General features: G+C 40.7%; 2 protein-coding genes across 2 annotated transcripts; one reads left to right on the forward strand and one right to left on the reverse strand.

Moving 5' to 3' along the window:
* Positions 1-1,379: 1,379 nt before the first annotated feature.
* LOC139766797 (crustacyanin-C1 subunit-like) lies at positions 1,380-8,167 on the reverse strand. The gene is made up of 4 exons (XM_071695718.1): positions 8,011-8,167; positions 4,001-4,085; positions 3,679-3,801; positions 1,380-1,672 (listed from the first exon to the last, which is right to left on the reverse strand). The coding sequence occupies exons 1-4, from the start codon at positions 8,146-8,148 to the stop codon at positions 1,425-1,427; spliced, it is 594 nt and encodes a 197-aa protein (XP_071551819.1). The 5' UTR covers positions 8,149-8,167; the 3' UTR covers positions 1,380-1,424.
* Positions 8,168-8,502: 335 nt separating this feature from the next.
* Positions 8,503-14,792, forward strand: LOC139766643 (crustacyanin-A2 subunit-like). The gene is made up of 3 exons (XM_071695522.1): positions 8,503-8,643; positions 8,765-8,981; positions 14,318-14,792. Exons 1-3 carry the CDS (start codon positions 8,509-8,511, stop codon positions 14,548-14,550), a joined length of 585 nt encoding a protein of 194 aa, XP_071551623.1. The 5' UTR covers positions 8,503-8,508; the 3' UTR covers positions 14,551-14,792.
* The last annotated feature ends 2,989 nt before the right edge of the window (positions 14,793-17,781 follow it).

The raw sequence follows: 17,781 nt of genomic DNA on the forward strand, positions 1-17,781 counted from the left end.
TGATGCAGATTACTGGTTCAGCTAGACAATGAATGTGAGCGAATGAGGCCATTCTTCGTCTGTTCCTGGCGCTGACGCGGGAAACAGTGAACAAGTATGAGTGATACAATATTCACTACGTGCCTTCCATCTTCCAGGTGCAAAACTGTACAATAAACACATGTAAAGGTGCTAAGTTCGTTACCATAATAACGTTAACTCATATTTCTCTCACACCAAAAAAAAAAAGTATTCGGGATGTGGGTTCACCTAATAGATTTTTAACATCAGTCTTATACAAAAGGAAGGAGGTTGAACTTTGGCAATAGGTTAGCATACTCCTCTCCTTAACACCGCAACTAGACAAGCTTTCGTAATTCGGTCATACCTCAACGAAAAAAAAAAAAAAAGATCATAAGACATGAAAATTCCTCCAGATGACAAAGATGAACTTTCCACCAAATGACAAGAGGTGAACGTGCCAACAGAAAACATATATAAACGCTACAATAGAGGAATGAGAGAGTTGAATTCCTCATCATCACCAGAGAACATAAGCCACACAAAGGGGATCTGGTCCACGATGGAATTTTTCTCAGCTTATTCTATCCTTAAAATTCTTTTCCACGAGAAAAAATGGAGCCATTAGCAGCGCACAACCCCTCCTCCCCCGCCCACACACACGCCCACACACACACACACACACACACACACACACACCCTCACATACACGCACTTTTACTGGCTAGTCAAGTTCTGTCAACATCTCCTTGACTCAGTGATTCTCTAATGACTGGCTTGTGTTTCGCGAAATTCGCAATATTCGAACAATCAGAAGAGAGAGAATGTGTACATTAGAAGTGATGCTTATCATGGACGAAGACATAGCACCATCATGTAACGATTGTCTATTCTACCCTCAACCTGTTTTAAGGATGACAAGAAAATCCTGTCGAAATATTTTCGAGACATCATTTTTGTTAATGGTCTTCGTCATAGAGACAGCGTTCATGTCAATGTTTGGTAAACGATTATATTATCACATCAAGAAGATCTCTGGAATCTTGAGGACCTGTATAAAGTTGCAATTTTTTGTCTAAAGTAGAATCTTTTCGTGTCATTCAATTTAATTCTTGAAGTATTTAGTTTGTGGAACTTTTGGGGGAAGGGTGGTGGGTGGTTAGAGTAAGAACACTAATTCTTCATTCATTTGTATACATACCACATACAAAACATGAAAGTAATATCGACTTTGTAGTTCTGATAAAACCTCTCCTTGATATACCAACAACGATTGCTTCTTTGTATTCTCGAGTATTTACCAAAGACGTCGCTTTCCACTAGTTATGATAAGTCTGCACATTACTGGGGACTTTGTTAACAGACACAAAAAAACCATGACGGAGGAGAGGGAATTTTATTGAAACCTCCGAAGAAAAATTTGCTCACAGTGTTTTCTGAGAATCATAAGGACAGGATGATCCTTGAAGGGTCTTGGTGAAGCGAGAAGTGTCAACATTAATACCCTTGAAGACAGCGACACATCGCTCCTCGTACTTGTCAGCCAGGTCTGGGGAGCGGGAGAAGACGAAGGCGAAGTCGGAGTAATAGCCAAAGTTGTAATCGTGGCAGGAGTAGATGCAGGCGTAGTTGCTGTAGTCCGTCTCGAGGATAACATAAGGTGCGGCCCAGCCTGGCGACAAGACGAGATGTTAGGAACACAGAGTGAATGACTTTTGACAGATGAATTGATAAAGAAACACACACACACACACACACACATCCACACAATATACATATATATATATATATATATATATATATATATATATATATATATATATATATATATATATATATATATATATATATATATATATATATATATATATATATATATATATATATATAGTGACCATTATGGGCAAGGGTAATACATGCCCCAGTCAAAAGGTCATCTTTGGTAAAGGGGATAAATCAAGAGATAAAAGAAAGTAGAAATCAATCAGGACTCCGCAGGTGTTTGTTACCTGACTTGTAAAGGTCGAGAGGTTCTACGAAAAAGGTTAGACCAATGAAGGAAAACAGCTCCGAAGCTTATCAGTTCGCCAGGAAAGGGAGGTGTCATAACGGTCAGTTCTCAAGTGGCCGGTCTACACTGAGAAGACGTGAGTAGCAGCTGCCGGACGAGTGCCTCGCATCCAAGCCCCTTGGGAGAGAGAGAGAGAGAGAGAGAGAGAGAGAGAGAGAGAGAGAGAGAGAGAGAGAGAGAGAGAGAGAGAGAGAGACGGCGCCGCTTGGGAGAACATTGACCAAACTGACAACTTCAGGAACGAGAGTGGGAGCAGCAACATGATGCAAGGTAAGGTTGGGGAGAGGTGATGCCAGGAGACCAAATGAGTCTTAAAGCTTTTGATGTTTGCCAACCTGGTTCATAAAGATGGTGGAGGAAGAGACACCCGAAATGTGTGTGTGTATGTGTGTGTGTGTGTGTGTGTGTGTGTGTGTGTGTGTGTGTGTGTGTGTGTGTGTGTGAGAAGTACTTCAAAGTAGAGAGCACAGAACCCTCGTAGAGAAGAAGCAACCTGTCGCATCTGTACAACACGCCTGGCTCTTGGGAGTAGGATTATGCTAGGTTACCAGAATACAGAGGAAGATATAGCTCCATTCTCTAGGTTTATGCTATCGCACGTTTACATTGTGGTGTTCAGAATTTGAGCAAAGGAGAGTGGATGATTATTAGATTGAGAAATAGATGAAAATTGCGTTTTATTGAGTTAAACTTGGTTACTGTTCCCCATTCCGAGATACTGCAGAGGTCAGGACGGAGAGAGGTAATATATCTAATGCACGAGAGGGAATAAGGAAGAGTGAAGGGAGAGCTAATAGAATTATGTAGAGTAGAATCATCATCATCATAAGAGGGAATACGGTTAGATGCAGATGAGAGACGATCCTTTACTGAAAGAAGAGAAAGGATAGATGATAGGACAAAACCTTGAAGAACACACCACTGTTGATAGGATGAAGGAGATAGGTCACTCCATCAATATTTACAGCAATGGACTAGTCAGAGTTGACACTATGCATTTATGAACAGAGAAAAACAGAGGAATCAACTTACGGGAGTTTAGACAACCAAGACATATACTTGCAAAATCCGTATCTGTGGTCGGAAAGAAGAGTATGGGATTGTTAGGTCTGAGAAAGTGAGAGCAAAGGAGAGTATCAAAGATTTTGAAGGTATCGGAAATGGGAGCAATGGGTTGATAGTCAGAGAAGGGTTAGAGCAGTTTCGTTTCTTTGCGATGGCTTGCACCGACGCATGCTTCCAAGGGAAAGCGAAGTCTGTGTTACCATTTTAGAGTAAGAGAACCCTACGCGAGGAGAGGATAGGAATGGGCATACGATAGTGGGAGATGAAGGCGGAGGACCAGGAGGAGATTCTTATAAATCAAGTTGGGGAGGAGGGAAGGGGAAGTGAGGTACCAAAAAGAGCGCATTCATCATTTGGAAATTCATCTATAGTGACATAATGCATAGTTAAAACCAAAAAAGATGGAAATGAAAGAAAGAAATCAGTCAGCCTTACACCAGATCACTCTGGTAAGTCCAATTGATAATCATAATCCTTTCCCACGCAGGCCGGGATTACATCACGGTCCACATTGGTGACGTATGTGATCACAGGATACTTACTGTCCTCGTAGTCAATGGTCAAATGAGGTTCACCGAAGGGATTAGGGTATACTTGGCCATTGCGCCTCAACAAACTACCATCAGATGTGAGGCCAGTCGATACGACGGTGAATTTCTCTCCATCTATAAGAATGAGACATTCTATCACGTTAAGCTAATGGCATTTACCATAGGTAGTATATATACAGTGCACACATACTTATCACATATATCTGATTCTTTGTTTTAACAGCGACTTAAAAGTCGGTACCTAAATGAGGTGTAAATAAAACATTAACAAAAATGAAAATTAGACATGAGAAGTACTAAGATACATTCTTACCAAATGAATATTCGTTGCGAACACATCTTTCGATCAGCTGATATGGATTGTTAGTGAGAGAGTGCTCGTACCACACGCCATCATACTGGAATATGGGAAAAATTGTTGACATGAATATGTAAGATTACTGTTCTCAAGTTAATCTGCTTCCACGTACATTAATCAAGAAATGAATGATATCAGATATCATTCGGAACCATTGGCCCTCAAATGACAAACTCTTCCACTTAAGTAATCAGTTGATTTGGATTCAGTTGATTATGGTTGTGTTGATGTTTAAGTAAGTTGTTAGATTTTATTGTGCAAGACAGATCAAGCACATTAAGCCAAAACACAGACTATACAACACACTTGAGAACCAAAGCTGAACCTATCTATTGTAATAGCAATTCAAACCAGAAGGGCAATTTAGAGATTTTCAATATTGTATTAATAGATATACTTTGTGAGATAATTACCAAACGTGCATATGGTAAATTGAGATTCCTCAAAACCATTTTTTGAGGGTAAGAACTTTGCTTTTGTTCACATTTTCTCTCATAGCATGTACAAGTCAACTTCGTTAACAAGCCATTTGTCTTTTGTATGTTCCCGTCAGGCGTGGTATGGTTAGAGTTCTTCAGTATTTCAACTTATAGACAAGTATCATATACCTCAGTCTAAGTATAACATACCTTGAAGCTAGTGTATGTTATGGTGAATTGACCTCTGAAAAGTTAGCTTCTTACACAGATAGTTGCTTGCAAGTGGCTGGGACATCAAATGACATATATTGTTGCTTTTACGTAAGCCTGTCAGGAAGTGTGGCAAACTTCAATGGCATATATATATATATATATATATATATATATATATATATATATATATATATATATATATATATATATATATATATATATATATATATATATATATATATATATTTGCGTGTGTGGACGTGTATGTATATACATGTGTATGTGGGTGGGTTGGGCCATTCTTTCGTCTGTTTCCTTCCGCTACCTCGCTAACGCGGGAGACAGCGACAAAGCAAAATAAATAAATAAATAAATATATATATATATATATATATATATATATATATATATATATATATATATATATATATATATATATATATTGGAAAGGATCACAATTTTGCGCGTGATCAAGATATTCCTATGAGTCCGCGGGGAAAATGAAACACGAAAAGTTCCTAAGTGCACTTTCGTGTAATAATCACATCATCAGGGGAAACACAAGAGAGAAATATAACAGTCAGTTGATATACATCGAAGAGACGAAGCTAAGACGCCATTTGGTAAACATGTGATTGTCCAAATCACATGTTTACCAAATGGATTGAATCAGGGCATGTGAAGCGTCTGGGGTAAACCATGGAAAGCTGTGTAGGTATGTGTATTTGCGTGTGTGGACGTATGTATATACATGTGTATGGGGGTGGGTTGGGCCATTTCTTTCGTCTGTTTCCTTGCGCTACCTCGCAAACGCGGGAGACAGCGACAAAGCAAAAAAAAAAAAATATATATATACTAATGTTATACCTGGGGATAGGGGAGAAAGAATACTTCCCACGTACTCCCTATGTGTCGTAGAAGGCGACTAAAACAGTAAAAGAGAGGGGATGGAAATCCTTCCCTCCAACTTTTACTTTTCCAATAGAGGGAACAGAGAAGGGAGCCAAGTGAGAATTTTCCCTCTAATACTCAGTGTGGATGTGTGGATCAGGTGTTTGCTTTGAAGAACATATGTGAGAAATACTTAGAAAAACAGATTGATTTGTATGAAGCATCTATGGATCTGGAGAAGGCATATGATAAGGTTGATAGAGATGCTTTGTGGAAGGTATTAGGTGTACTTGGTGTGGGAGGTAAGTTGCTAGAAGCAGTGAAAAGTTTTTACCACGGATGTAAGCCATGCGTTCTAGTGGGAAGAGAGGAAAGTGATTGGTTCCCATTGAACGTCGGTTTGCGGCAGGGGTGCGTGATGTCTCCATGGTTGTTTAATTTGTTTATGAATAGGGTGGATAGGGAGGTGAATGCAAGAGTTTTGAAGAGAGGGGCAAGTATGCGGTCTGTTGGTGAAGAGAGGGCTTGGGAAGTGAGTCAGTTGTTGTTCGCTGATGATACAGCGCTGGTGGCTGATTCGTGTGAGAAACTGCAGAAGCTGGTGACTGAGTTTGGTAAAGTGTGTGAAAGAAGAAAGCTGAGAGTAAATATGAATAAGAGCAAGGTTATCAGGTTCAATAGGGTTGAGGGACAAGTTAATTTGGAGGTAAGTTTGAATAGAGAAACACTGGAGGAAGCGGAGAGTTTTAGATATCTGGGAGTTGATTTAGCAGGGGATGGAACCATGGAAGCGGAAGTGAGTCACAGGGTGGGGGAGGGGGCGAAGGTTCTGGGAGCGTTGAAGAATGTGTGGAAGGCGAGAACGTTATCTCAGAAAGCAAAAATTGGTATGTTTAAATGAATAGTAGTTACAACAATGTTATATGGTTGCGAGGCATAGGCTATATATAGGGCTGTGTGGAAGAGGGTAGATTGTTGGAAATGAAGTGTTTGAGGACAATATGTGGTGTGAGGTGGTTTGATTGATTAAGTAATGAAAGGGTAAGAGAGATGTGTGGTAAAAAATAGAATGTGGTTGCGAAAGCAGAAGAGGGTGTATTGAAATGGTTTGGTCACATGGAGAAAATGAGTGAGGAAAGATTGGCAAAGAGAATATATGCGTCAGAGGTAGAGGGAACAAGGAGAAACGGGAGACCAAACTGGAGGTGGGAGGATGGAGTGAAAAAGATTTTGAGCGATCGGGGCCTGAACATACACACATGTGCATATACATACCCATACATTATTACATGACAGCTAGAAACTGAGTGTGAACGAATGGGGCCTTTGTTGTCTTTTCCTAGCGCTACCTAGCACACATGAGGGGGAGGGGGTTGTTATTACATGTGTGGCGAGGTGGCGATGGGAATAAATAAAGGCAGACAGTATGAATTATGTACATGTGTATATATGTATATGTTGTGTGTGTATATATATATATGTATACATCGAGATGTATAGGCATGTATATTTGCGTGTGTGGACGTGCATGTATATACATGTATATGTGGGTGGGTTGGGCCATTCTTTCGTCTGTTACCTTGCGCTACCTCGCAAACGCGGGAGACAGCGGCAAAAAAAAAAATATATATATATATATATATATATATATACATATATATATCCCAGAGGATAGGGGAGAAAGAATATTTCCCACTTATTCCATGCCTGTCATAGACGGGGAGGATAAGTAGGGTGGGTGCTGGGGGCTGCAAATCCTCCCCTCTTTTACTACTTTTCGAAAGAAGAAACAAAAAAAGGAACCAAATGAGGATTTTACCCACCAAGGCTCAATCATCTGTTGCTGACGTTAACTCAAACACGCGGGAAATGGCGTATCTGTATGAAAAACGAATGAATATATATATATATATATATATATATATATATATATATATATATATATATATATATATATATATATATATATATATATATATATATATATATATATATATATCAGCCCCTGAGAGCGAATGAACAGGATGGTGGACTGTGGACTGACCTCTGCAATCAGAATTCGAACCAATGTATGCTTGACTCTGGGCGACCCGTGCATTAGTGACGGTAGCCGCTTCAACACAGAGGTTCTACATCACTAAATAGAACACTAGTGTGATCACATAATGAATCAATTCCTCACGAGGAGTTAAGTCAGGTAGGTAAATATGTCACTGAACATAAATGTTTTCTTGGGGTATGGCGCTCCCTCGGTCTTTAAGACTCATATCCTCTAAATGTCTCCAACATACTGCTGAACTGGAGGGTCAGTGATCTAGAATATTACATTCTAGAAGCGGTCTTAAAGAAGCTCATGTTGAGGACGGACCGTCAAAGACGAGCCTCTGCCAGGCTTTCAGATTAGATGAGTAAATACCAAGCACAACAACAACAAGGACTCACGCTATCACGGTTGGGCGTCTGCTCATCCCACAGTTTGTTTCTGTCAACTTTGGGGCACCTGCCGGGGACTACGAAGTCCGGGATCTTGTCGGCAGCGACGGCGGCCACAAGGACAAGAAGGACGAACCGGGAGTTCATCGTGCTAAGTGTTCAAGAGTTATGTACAAACGACGCTCAGGGAGGACTTTTATATGAGGTGGCTCGGTGGACACTGCCTACACCACGCCTCCAGTTACTCAACTTCTCTCTCTTTACTGGAGCATGTTCTTCTTTGTATTGCTATAGTCTACTACGCTCTTCTCATCTGTTGATTAGCATACATCTAATGAACGAGGTAAACAAGAATTATGTATATAATGATTAAAAAAAAACAAAAAAGTTTTACTTTAACCTGCCATTCTCTGCAAGCTCCGCCCGATACTTTTTTTTGTATATGTACCTCTCTGGAAAGCGGAGGGTATATAAGCACTGCTTCGGTCAACCAGTCTCAGTGCAACCATGTCGCGCAAGATGATCATAACAATTCTCGGTTTTGCCTCGCTGGCCCTTGTGGCTGCTGATGGGATCCCGAGCTTCGTGAAACCTGGCAAATGTGCCTCAGTAGCGAACCAAGATAACTTCGATCTCCGAAAAGTCAGTATACAGTATTTTCTACTTACGTTAATCAAAAAGATGATAATGTTCTGTAGATTTTGTTCGTTTATATCAGTGCCACTAACATTCTAATGCATTCTGTATTGTTTCCTATCACCAGTACTCCGGGCGATGGTACATAACCCATATGATTGAAAACGAATACATGCCGGTGAGTAGCTGTATCCACTCCAACTATGAATATGCCAATACCGACTATGGCTTCGATGTGACCACCGCCGGGTTCGACCTCAAGAACGACTATCTCAAAATAGACTTTAGGATCTACCCCACCAAGGAGTTCCCCGCCGCTCATATGCTCATCGATGCTCCCTCAGGTAAGTTAATAAGCCCAAGGCATTGTAGCGTTTTGCTGTATGCATAAACATGGTCTTCTCCGTTTAATGTAAGTGTGTATGCCTGAATTGTTATTGATGTGTCTATCTGTGTGTGTGTGTGCTAGAAGCTTCAGACTCTCTATGTAGCATTTCTAAGGATTCTTAATGTTTAGCAAACAGTAAAGTCCGAATGTGCAAAGTGATTTCATCAATACAACATAGACGTCTAATTTACATCACTCTTACCCTAACATAATCATACATTTTGAAGAGAAAATACTAGAAGAAAAATAATGAATTATACATAGAAATATGAAGGAATACAAAGGATTCAAACAGCAACAGACCACTGGGTCCTTTCGAGGCTATTTGTGATAGCGGGAAATACCAGAAACTTTCGTAGTAGAGAATAACCTGCAAATGCTCATTGTGACTGAAGAGACGCAAATGATGTAAGTCGTGGACTTGAAGCGAAATATCTATCAAGTCTACTCTTAAAGTCATCTATCGAACCGCTTGTAAACATTCTAACTGACAAATCATTCCTGCTGAAGCAAAAGTACTTCGCCTTATTCGCAGTAAAACGTTTGCCCAAAAGTTCGTGTCCAAGACTTCGAATGATATTAGACGAATCGTCTTCAGTCGGTCGACAGATCAAGATTATCAGAGCCTTTAATAACCTTAAGAGTTGGTCTCAGATCACCTTTTATTTTAACCTTCTCTTTTCTAGGCCAAATAAATACACGTCGTTTGGTCGGCTGTCATAGGATGCGATTCTTTGTGCAATGCGACTTGATTTTTGCTCGTAACCTTTGATCCAGACCTTTATCAAATGCGCCTTTGAAAATTTTTCGTAGATGACATCAACTGCTGTATTTTCGTCATAGATTATATCATAAACAAAGCAGGCAGATCTGTCAGACATTACCGATTTCGTCGAAAATTGTCATGCTGGGAATTGCTCATTAGGTGGTTGTCATCAAAATGGTTTAAATTCTGTCTTGAATGATGGTTCCCATTTTTCCAACTGCTTGTGGTGAAGTTTATTTGGACGACAGACAATATCCGGGCAGTGGCTTATATCATATTGGCGAACTTCCATTCATCTGGAACTTTTCCCGTGGCAAGTGACTTATTGGAAAGAACAGTGACTCAAGGGCTTAACTGCTTCACTATTTCTTTTTTTTTCGCCCCTTTCATTGCCCTCGGATAAGGCTCAGAATTATGCGGTTCATACAACTTTCTTTACACATGTCTACTTAACTTAATCTATCATATTGGATATTGGTCTCTCTGAGTTACTTATGAGCTACTTTGGTAGATAACAGGCACTTTTTACTTCACCGTTTCACACTTTGGCTTCGTTTTAGAAATAGTCTACTATGCACTGGCACGGATGTTCCCTCTACTGCTTTGAAAGTTTTACTCATGTTTTTCCACACCACATTCATGCCGTTTTACTCATGTTTTTCCAAGCCACATTCATGCCGTTTTCACTGATAATATCATCCCAGGTTTTTCGGTCAAGACTAAAGCGAAGAGCATTAGAATTTGCAGGTTTCAGATAGGGTATTTCATTCTCCGCCAGTCATGACCAATATTACACACACACACTGTTGAACGTGACCTCCAAAATGTTTTGTCGGTAACCACTCATACGTACCAAGCTTTTCTCCGCCTTCAACATTACCAACGAGATCCTATATTTGTAGTTAGATCTAGATGTGATACTTTATCGTCGAGAGTAGGTTTTTCGACTGATTGGATTTGGCCACTATTGGAGAGGGGTCCCTCCCATTCAAGTGCTGGTATGCTAAAATCTTCTACTGATTTAGAATCTTGTTCATTACTTTTTCCTTCTAACTGATCATACAATCTTCCGTCTACCCTGGTGTCTGTTGTAGGGAGGGAGGTGGTATGAACTTGTTCTACCGTTATTTCATCAAGAAGTGTATCTTTGATTTCTGTGAAAAAAAAAAGAATGAAATCGACATTCTCAAAGGTTACAACGTTTTTCTTGCCAAGGGAGTAGAGCGAGCTTTAACGAAGAGCAAGACACCATTGCACTCTTAATTCTGATAAATCCACTAATCCACTAATGGAGTATACAGATAGGGAGATGTGGTACTGCCAGCTTCGTAGTCAGTGGTCCATAAGCTATAAAGAGTACAGCGTGCACATGGCGAATGTAGAATGATCTATTATGGTACAGTACTGCACTATTCTTTCTGTTGAGTGATAAGACAACGATGGATCAACATCTGGGCAAGTGCATGCCTCGAAGAATTAATTTACTCGCAGTAAATACGTTTAATAAGTTCTGCCGGTTCTTCCTCAAGGTATGGATGTTCGGACGCACCAAAACCATAACGAGAACAATGATGTCTTTCCACTGAAGCCGAGCTAGCAAGCTTTGTAATTTCCACCATCATGAGGACAGTAACATGATTAGATGTGGCAGGAGTGAACACTTCATGAGAGTTCGTTCTTTCCTTTGGGAGCATTATGAGAGGCAAAGATTTTAGAACTTGTTTGGCAAGGGCAGCTCCCGGACAAGATGAGCTAGGACGCTGACCCCCCCTCGAATGCATCGCGCCTAAACAAAGCCTCGCTCCTCAGCGTGCTCGCATGACTCAGAGCTACGAATCGGCGATTGTTCAATAGCATCCTTTAGCATTTGCTCTAGTTTTGTAGTCTTCATCACAGTTCTGAAAAAAAAGGAATCTAATTCGCTATATTTTGTGGTGCAGTATATGAAGATGAAGAGAAAAGATTGACATGAACGAACAAAAACAAGGTTGCAGGTCAGCCACGTTTCTCTCGCACACAGAAACCTGCGGTTGAGTTCGTATATGTATATATTTCCTTTCTTGCTTAGTGACTTGGTCTTCATAACTGGTTTATGTATTCCTCCTTTATGTACTGAATAAAATTACACGAACGTTAAATGTAAGCTGAACAGTATATGTAAATTTATGTACATACAAAAACGAGTTGGTGCGTTAACCAACAGAGGCTTGAACTCACCTTGCGGAAGCGACCTCTTGGTCGATCATATAACATTTTTCATTGCTACTCAGTCTGTTTGTTTTAATATTTGTCTTGCACATCGGTATTCTACACTCTGCAGTTAAGCATATGAAATACAACCCGAAAGTGTACGTATATTCATCTATTCATGATACTGATAACCAGTTTTTCTGTCAAAGTCTTGGTGTTACTTAAGACCTTCGTGAGGCACTCTGAGACTCGCCGACTTCCGGAAATTGTAGGGGAATTCTTTGACGAGACTTTACTCCTGGCGGTGTAGCCTCTAACAGGCGGAGTCCGGTAACACCAGTGTATATGAACATATCGCTTGGTACAGTGGCCGATTATGGAGTACCCAAACGACCACAGCGCCTTACGACAGAGTGAGTGGCAATATACCAATCCGAAAATCATTTTGCCGAGCAACCTCAATCTATCTCTTTTTTTCCCCAACATTGAGAGCGAAGACATAAATGGTACGAGATCTAATAAGATCTCCCGATGAAAATGACAATAGTTTGGCACACAGAGAACATCTGCGTTAGAAAACTAAACTCACACACACACACACACATACACACGAGTCATGGCTGGATGGTTTGAGGTATCTCGCACGTGATCGCCAGCAATGAAACTTTCCCAGGACACGTCGGCAGAAGCCTTTCAATCCTTTAGATATTTCATTGAACTACACCTGATATTCCCATAGTTTAGACTTCTGCTTTTTTACGAGGCCTCTGATTTTAAAGCAGGATTCGAACCAAGTGTCTTTCCGAAGCAGTGTGAATTTCTAACTGGGGGGAAATCATACGTACACTACCAGTCACAACCTTATGGCTATACTGGATAAGATTTATTTTCTCGATTTTTTTTTTTTTGTGTCGTGTTGTTGTTGTTGTTGTTGTTGCATGTGAAAGCCATAAATAAGTAGTAGACGGCATCGATGACTCCGTACTTGTGTAGTTAAGACGCATAAGAGTCCAGTAAGACCAATTACTATTTAAATCCTTGTGGGATCTGTCTGAAATTCTCCTTAGTTTATCTTTTCTTTTTTCTCTCTCTCGTTACAACTTTTGAAGCTTATTCTTAGCTCGTCCTTTATATTCAAAGGGTTTTCTTTATTTCTTTGTTACTTTTATCATATCTTTCGTCCTTCTCTTCTTGCTTAGTTTTCCGCTAAGCTTTCTTTTCGACTTATGGGTATGATACTCTTATGAAATTCTAAATACTACACCGTATCTTTTTTTATTCTCTCTCTCTCTCTCTCTCTCTCTCTCTCTCTCTCTCTCTCTCTCTCTCTCTCTCTCTCTCTCTCTCTCTCTCTCTCTCTCTCTCTCTCTCTCTCTCTCTCTCTCTCTCTCTCTCTCTCTCTCTCTCTCCAAAGATTGTACCATATTTCCCTTAATCCTAGCACAATATTTTGTGTTGCCCAACTGTGAACCTTCTCATGTAGGTCTTTGTGTCGCTACCACCATAAGCAGGATGACCAAATTGGCGTTGCATGTCTTAGTTTACGTATCATATATGAATAAAAGACTCTTAACATACCTATGGCCACGCCCATAAAGGCAATTTTGACGCTGACTTGAATGAGATTTACCTCCTTGGCGATGTTCTTGATGTGATGCTTTTGGTAACAACCTGATAGTGCGTTTGGCCTTAAGACGTTTTCCATCATCATTTCTACACTTTGTTCCCAGTAGATAGGATCAGGTCTCCTTTCACTTTGTCCCATATCTATAACTCCATTTGATTAGGTTAACCTTCGTCTACCATGTGTCTGTTCATAGGTATAACGTCTCTATGTCCTCTCCTAAATGAGGTATTATATAAGATATTTTCTTTTTTTTTCTTTTTTTTTCTTTTCCTTTTTTTACGGGGAGAAGGTTCTGCTTTTACACTCGTTTTGCCCCGTCTCGTAACCTTGACAATTCTTTACTTCTAGGTGTAAATACACACACACACACACACACACACACACACACACACACACACACACACATACACACACACATACACTTATAATTACCTATCCATTGGAAGTCCAGAAGCGCTAAGGGGAGGATAAACCTATAGGTTGGGTGTGGGTCAACTACCGCGCTTGGAATTCCAACCCATGCGGGCCTGATGGTAAGGAGGTGCATGTTCAATGATCAGTGACGCGAACCACTGCACCACGGGGGAGCCCATTGTGTGTGTGTGTGTGTGTGTGTGTGTGTGTGTGTGTGATATACCTATATTCATGCTGCTGATTTCCTCACATTTGTAACACTAATTGATTCTTTGTTTTGGATTATTTGCTACAGTGTTTGCCTCGCCTTATGAAGTGATCGAGACTGACTACGAAAACTACTCCTGCGTCTATTCCTGTATCACTACCGACAACTACAAGTCCGAGTTCGGCTTCGTGTATTCCCGCTTTCCGAAGGCAGAAGGGCCCGCCCTACAGAAGTGTGCTTCAGTCTTCGCCAAGAACGGGGTCGACTTCTCACTCTTCAATCCAGTCTCACATACGGCTCAGTGTGTTTACAGAGCTTAGGTCTTCCAGCCATACGAGAACATCTATAAAAGACATAAGCATTCTATTCTGTTTATGGATGCATCATGCACATGACGTCGTAATTTTCCTATTATTTCTGGTGATCATTATGAAAGGTCATTCAGCCAGCACTAAAGCACTGTAGAGATGTACGGAGTTTCTTCATCTGCTCTGTTCTTGATGAACAACATTGTAATACAGTGATACGTTTGTATAGGATATTAAAGTGTGCATCAAAATGATCTATTACGAGAGTTTTTATATGAAAAAGATCTAAGGTGGAGATCCACCTGATGTTTATCTTTTTCATGATTTTTCCACTGTTAAATCCCCCAGTTGACTGACTGGTTGTGTTGGCTTTAGGCCAATCGTCGGCCAGGTTAATCAACTTCAAGATCATAGACGCCAGCATAAAGAAAATGCCTTTTTTCATGTGTTGGAGACAATCCTATAAGACCATACATGCTTTTACTCTATACTAGAACCTCTCCAGCTTCAACAAGCGTTCGATGTTGTAATGAAAACATCTATAGAGGAAACATTGTATGCTTTCATGTCACTTTTTAGAATTGAATCCTCACACACTGACGCGGATGCTGACGTCGGTAAAATATGATGTCACTCTATGTGATATAGGATAATTCAACTCAGCAGAAACCGTGTGATCGTTATATTTCTACAACTGGTGAGGTGGCGTTGGGGACACAGGGCTGAGAAAGGGAATATATATATTAAATGGAGTCAGTATATTAAAATATTGGCTATTTACGAGTGATTTTTCATTTTGGACACCCATGGCCGTCAAAATTGATAAACAAGAAATGAAAATGTTACCATTAACTATTCTGGGATATGTTGCCACTGATGCATGATCAGAAATCCGAAAGAGCGAGGAGAATCACGATACATCGGAAAAGATCACAGTGACAGAAATTGTGGAATCGAGGATGAGGCAAGAAGCGAAATGCGGTGGCTGGAAACGAGATGAGTCAATATGCCAGAAACCAAAGTGTGTGTGTGTGTGTGTGTGTGTGTGTGTGTGTGTGTGTGTGTGTGTGTGTGTGTGTGTGTGTGAGCTCGCGCGCACTCCATAGCCTCATGTTGCCCTCGACTTGATCTACTGAGGTATAAGCGTTAGACTGGATGTCTAGAAGTCATTTCTAGTGTGCGCTGGTGACTGGTGAGGTGATCTTTAGTGTGCGCTGGTGACTGGTGAGGTGACTTCTAGTGTGTGCTGGTGACTGGTGATGTGACTTCTAGTGTGTGCTGGTGACTGGTGATGTGACTTCTAGTGTGTGCTGGTGACTGGTGAGGTGGCTTCTAGTGTGCGCTGGTGACTGGTGAGGTGACTTCTAGTGTGCGCTGGTGACTGGTGAGGTGACTTCTAGTGTGCGCTGGTGACTGGTGAGGTGGCTTCTAGTGTGCTCTGGTGACTGGTGAGGTGGCTTCTAGTGTGCGCTGGTGAATGGTGAGAGGAGAGAACACGTGATTCAAGGGAGTCATCTGATTGGTAGACTGGGGTTGTAGTAGCCACAGGTAAGACCTTAAGGCTTCTTGATTAGTGATGATAATGCCAGCCATTGCCAATACACTTCTCAATACTTGCGTCGTGTGGGTCTGGACCATCGCGGAACAAAATAATCAAGTCATATGATGAAAGAGAATATTGCAGTGAGGGACAACGGGGTCCCTAGGTTGTACTCAAAAAAGGGTTGAGAGAGAGAGAGAGAGAGAGAGAGAGAGAGAGAGAGAGAGAGAGAGAGAGAGAGAGAGAGAGAGAGAGAGAGAGAGAGAGAGAGAGAGAGAGACCCGTTCTCTTACTGCCACCACTTTTTGAAAATAACCCGAGGGAGGAGTTTCGTTCTGAAAATGGAACAAAAAGAAATATACAAGGGATGTAGGTGACAGATCTGATAAAATGTCTCTGGTCAGGAGTTACCCACTTTCTATCCAGTGTCTGGTGCTGTCTAAACCTAATCTGTCACTTGACTAGACTAGAGTCCTCGCATTAAGTGTCTTAAAGGAAACGTCCTTAATAAAGTTGCTTCACCTAACAAGACGCTTGAGGGAGAGCCAGGCAGATCTAACACACTGGCTACTTGGTGGGTGAGTTAGGCTTTCTGCCTATTACCTGCAAAGGCCATTTAGAAGGCCGTCGACTTCAAGCTGCATTCAACACATAAGACATTCTTAACAGGGATTGCAGTGTCGAGACCCACATAGGCTCTCGCTGTGCATGTAGCCCCTGACAAGCTGCAAGATTTCGAGCCTTATGAGTTGTCAGAGTTCTCATATTGCAACTGTGGAGTAAAGTCATGGTTAAAGGCAATAAGAAAACAGTAACTAAATATGTAATTCAAATAAGGCTATCCACACAACTGGATAACATTTAAACAAAAGCGAGTTCGTTTGAATATGACAAATAACCTAAAATACTGAAAATAATCGGTTGAGTTGTCGATTAAAACTATCAGATGAAACAAAGAATTATAACATCTACATCATGAATTAAGCAAAATGTATTGCTTAAAAAGGAGTACACACACACATGAATCATTAATCTAGCGTACACTTTTCTCAGCAAACTTAATATAACAAGGGCCACCACATGCATGGTGAAAGTATATGTCTTGGATACATTCTCAAATCCAGAAGAACGTGTTCAAATTTCTTTTTTTTTTCTTGTTTTCAGATTGGTGGATGTAGCAGCAGCTTGATGCTGAAGACCTCAATTGCCCTAACAGTTGACAGGCCGAAAGCCCAGACAACCGACCAAACGAATATTCGAAACCTGAGAGCTTCGTAAGGAGCTCATACGAGGCCAATGATGGGCTCATTCCTAGTAGTGTTTTATGCTCCCATGATCTGGAGGCCCTGTACCCATGCACTCCTACGCAGCTCTGAGAACAAGTACGCTAACATGGGGTGATTGTTTTATTTTCCTTTGTGTGATTTTTTCGAGATAAGATGTCTGACGATTATCACATCATCTGTGTACAATAGACTCTGTAAAGCTCAGGGAACTCCATTTTTAAGTTCATTCAGACTACAGATATTATCCTTGGCCACTAACAGAAATCTGTGGTTAGAATTGATCAAGCAATTTGCAAAGTTTGTTGCATAAAATCTAATTTTTGTCAGCCAAAGGAAAATGAACCAATGTTTTCGGTAAAGCAGTGAGCGCAAATCCTTCAGCAAGTTTTCCATCTCGGATTTGGGAATAAGACGAAA

Source organism: Panulirus ornatus, chromosome 58 (genome assembly GCF_036320965.1).
Source record: "Panulirus ornatus isolate Po-2019 chromosome 58, ASM3632096v1, whole genome shotgun sequence".
Lineage (NCBI taxonomy): Eukaryota > Metazoa > Arthropoda > Malacostraca > Decapoda > Palinuridae > Panulirus > Panulirus ornatus.

What these genes read in the sequence shown, in the direction of transcription:
- LOC139766643 (XM_071695522.1), top strand. Translation starts at nt 8,509, where the DNA reads ATGTCGCGCAAGATGATCATAACAATTCTCGGTTTTGCCTCGCTGGCC. An exon ending in ATAACTTCGATCTCCGAAAA is followed by an intron (nt 8,644 to 8,764) that starts GTCAGTATACAG and finishes TCCTATCACCAG; the next exon opens with TACTCCGGGCGATGGTACAT. An exon ending in GCTCATCGATGCTCCCTCAG is followed by an intron (nt 8,982 to 14,317) that starts GTAAGTTAATAA and finishes TATTTGCTACAG; the next exon opens with TGTTTGCCTCGCCTTATGAA.
- LOC139766797 (XM_071695718.1), bottom strand. Translation starts at nt 8,148, where the DNA reads ATGAACTCCCGGTTCGTCCTTCTTGTCCTTGTGGCCGCCGTCGCTGCC. An exon ending in TCGCAACGAATATTCATTTG is followed by an intron (nt 3,802 to 4,000) that starts GTAAGAATGTAT and finishes TCATTCTTATAG; the next exon opens with ATGGAGAGAAATTCACCGTC. An exon ending in GACCATTGACTACGAGGACA is followed by an intron (nt 1,673 to 3,678) that starts GTAAGTATCCTG and finishes TCTTGTCGCCAG; the next exon opens with GCTGGGCCGCACCTTATGTT.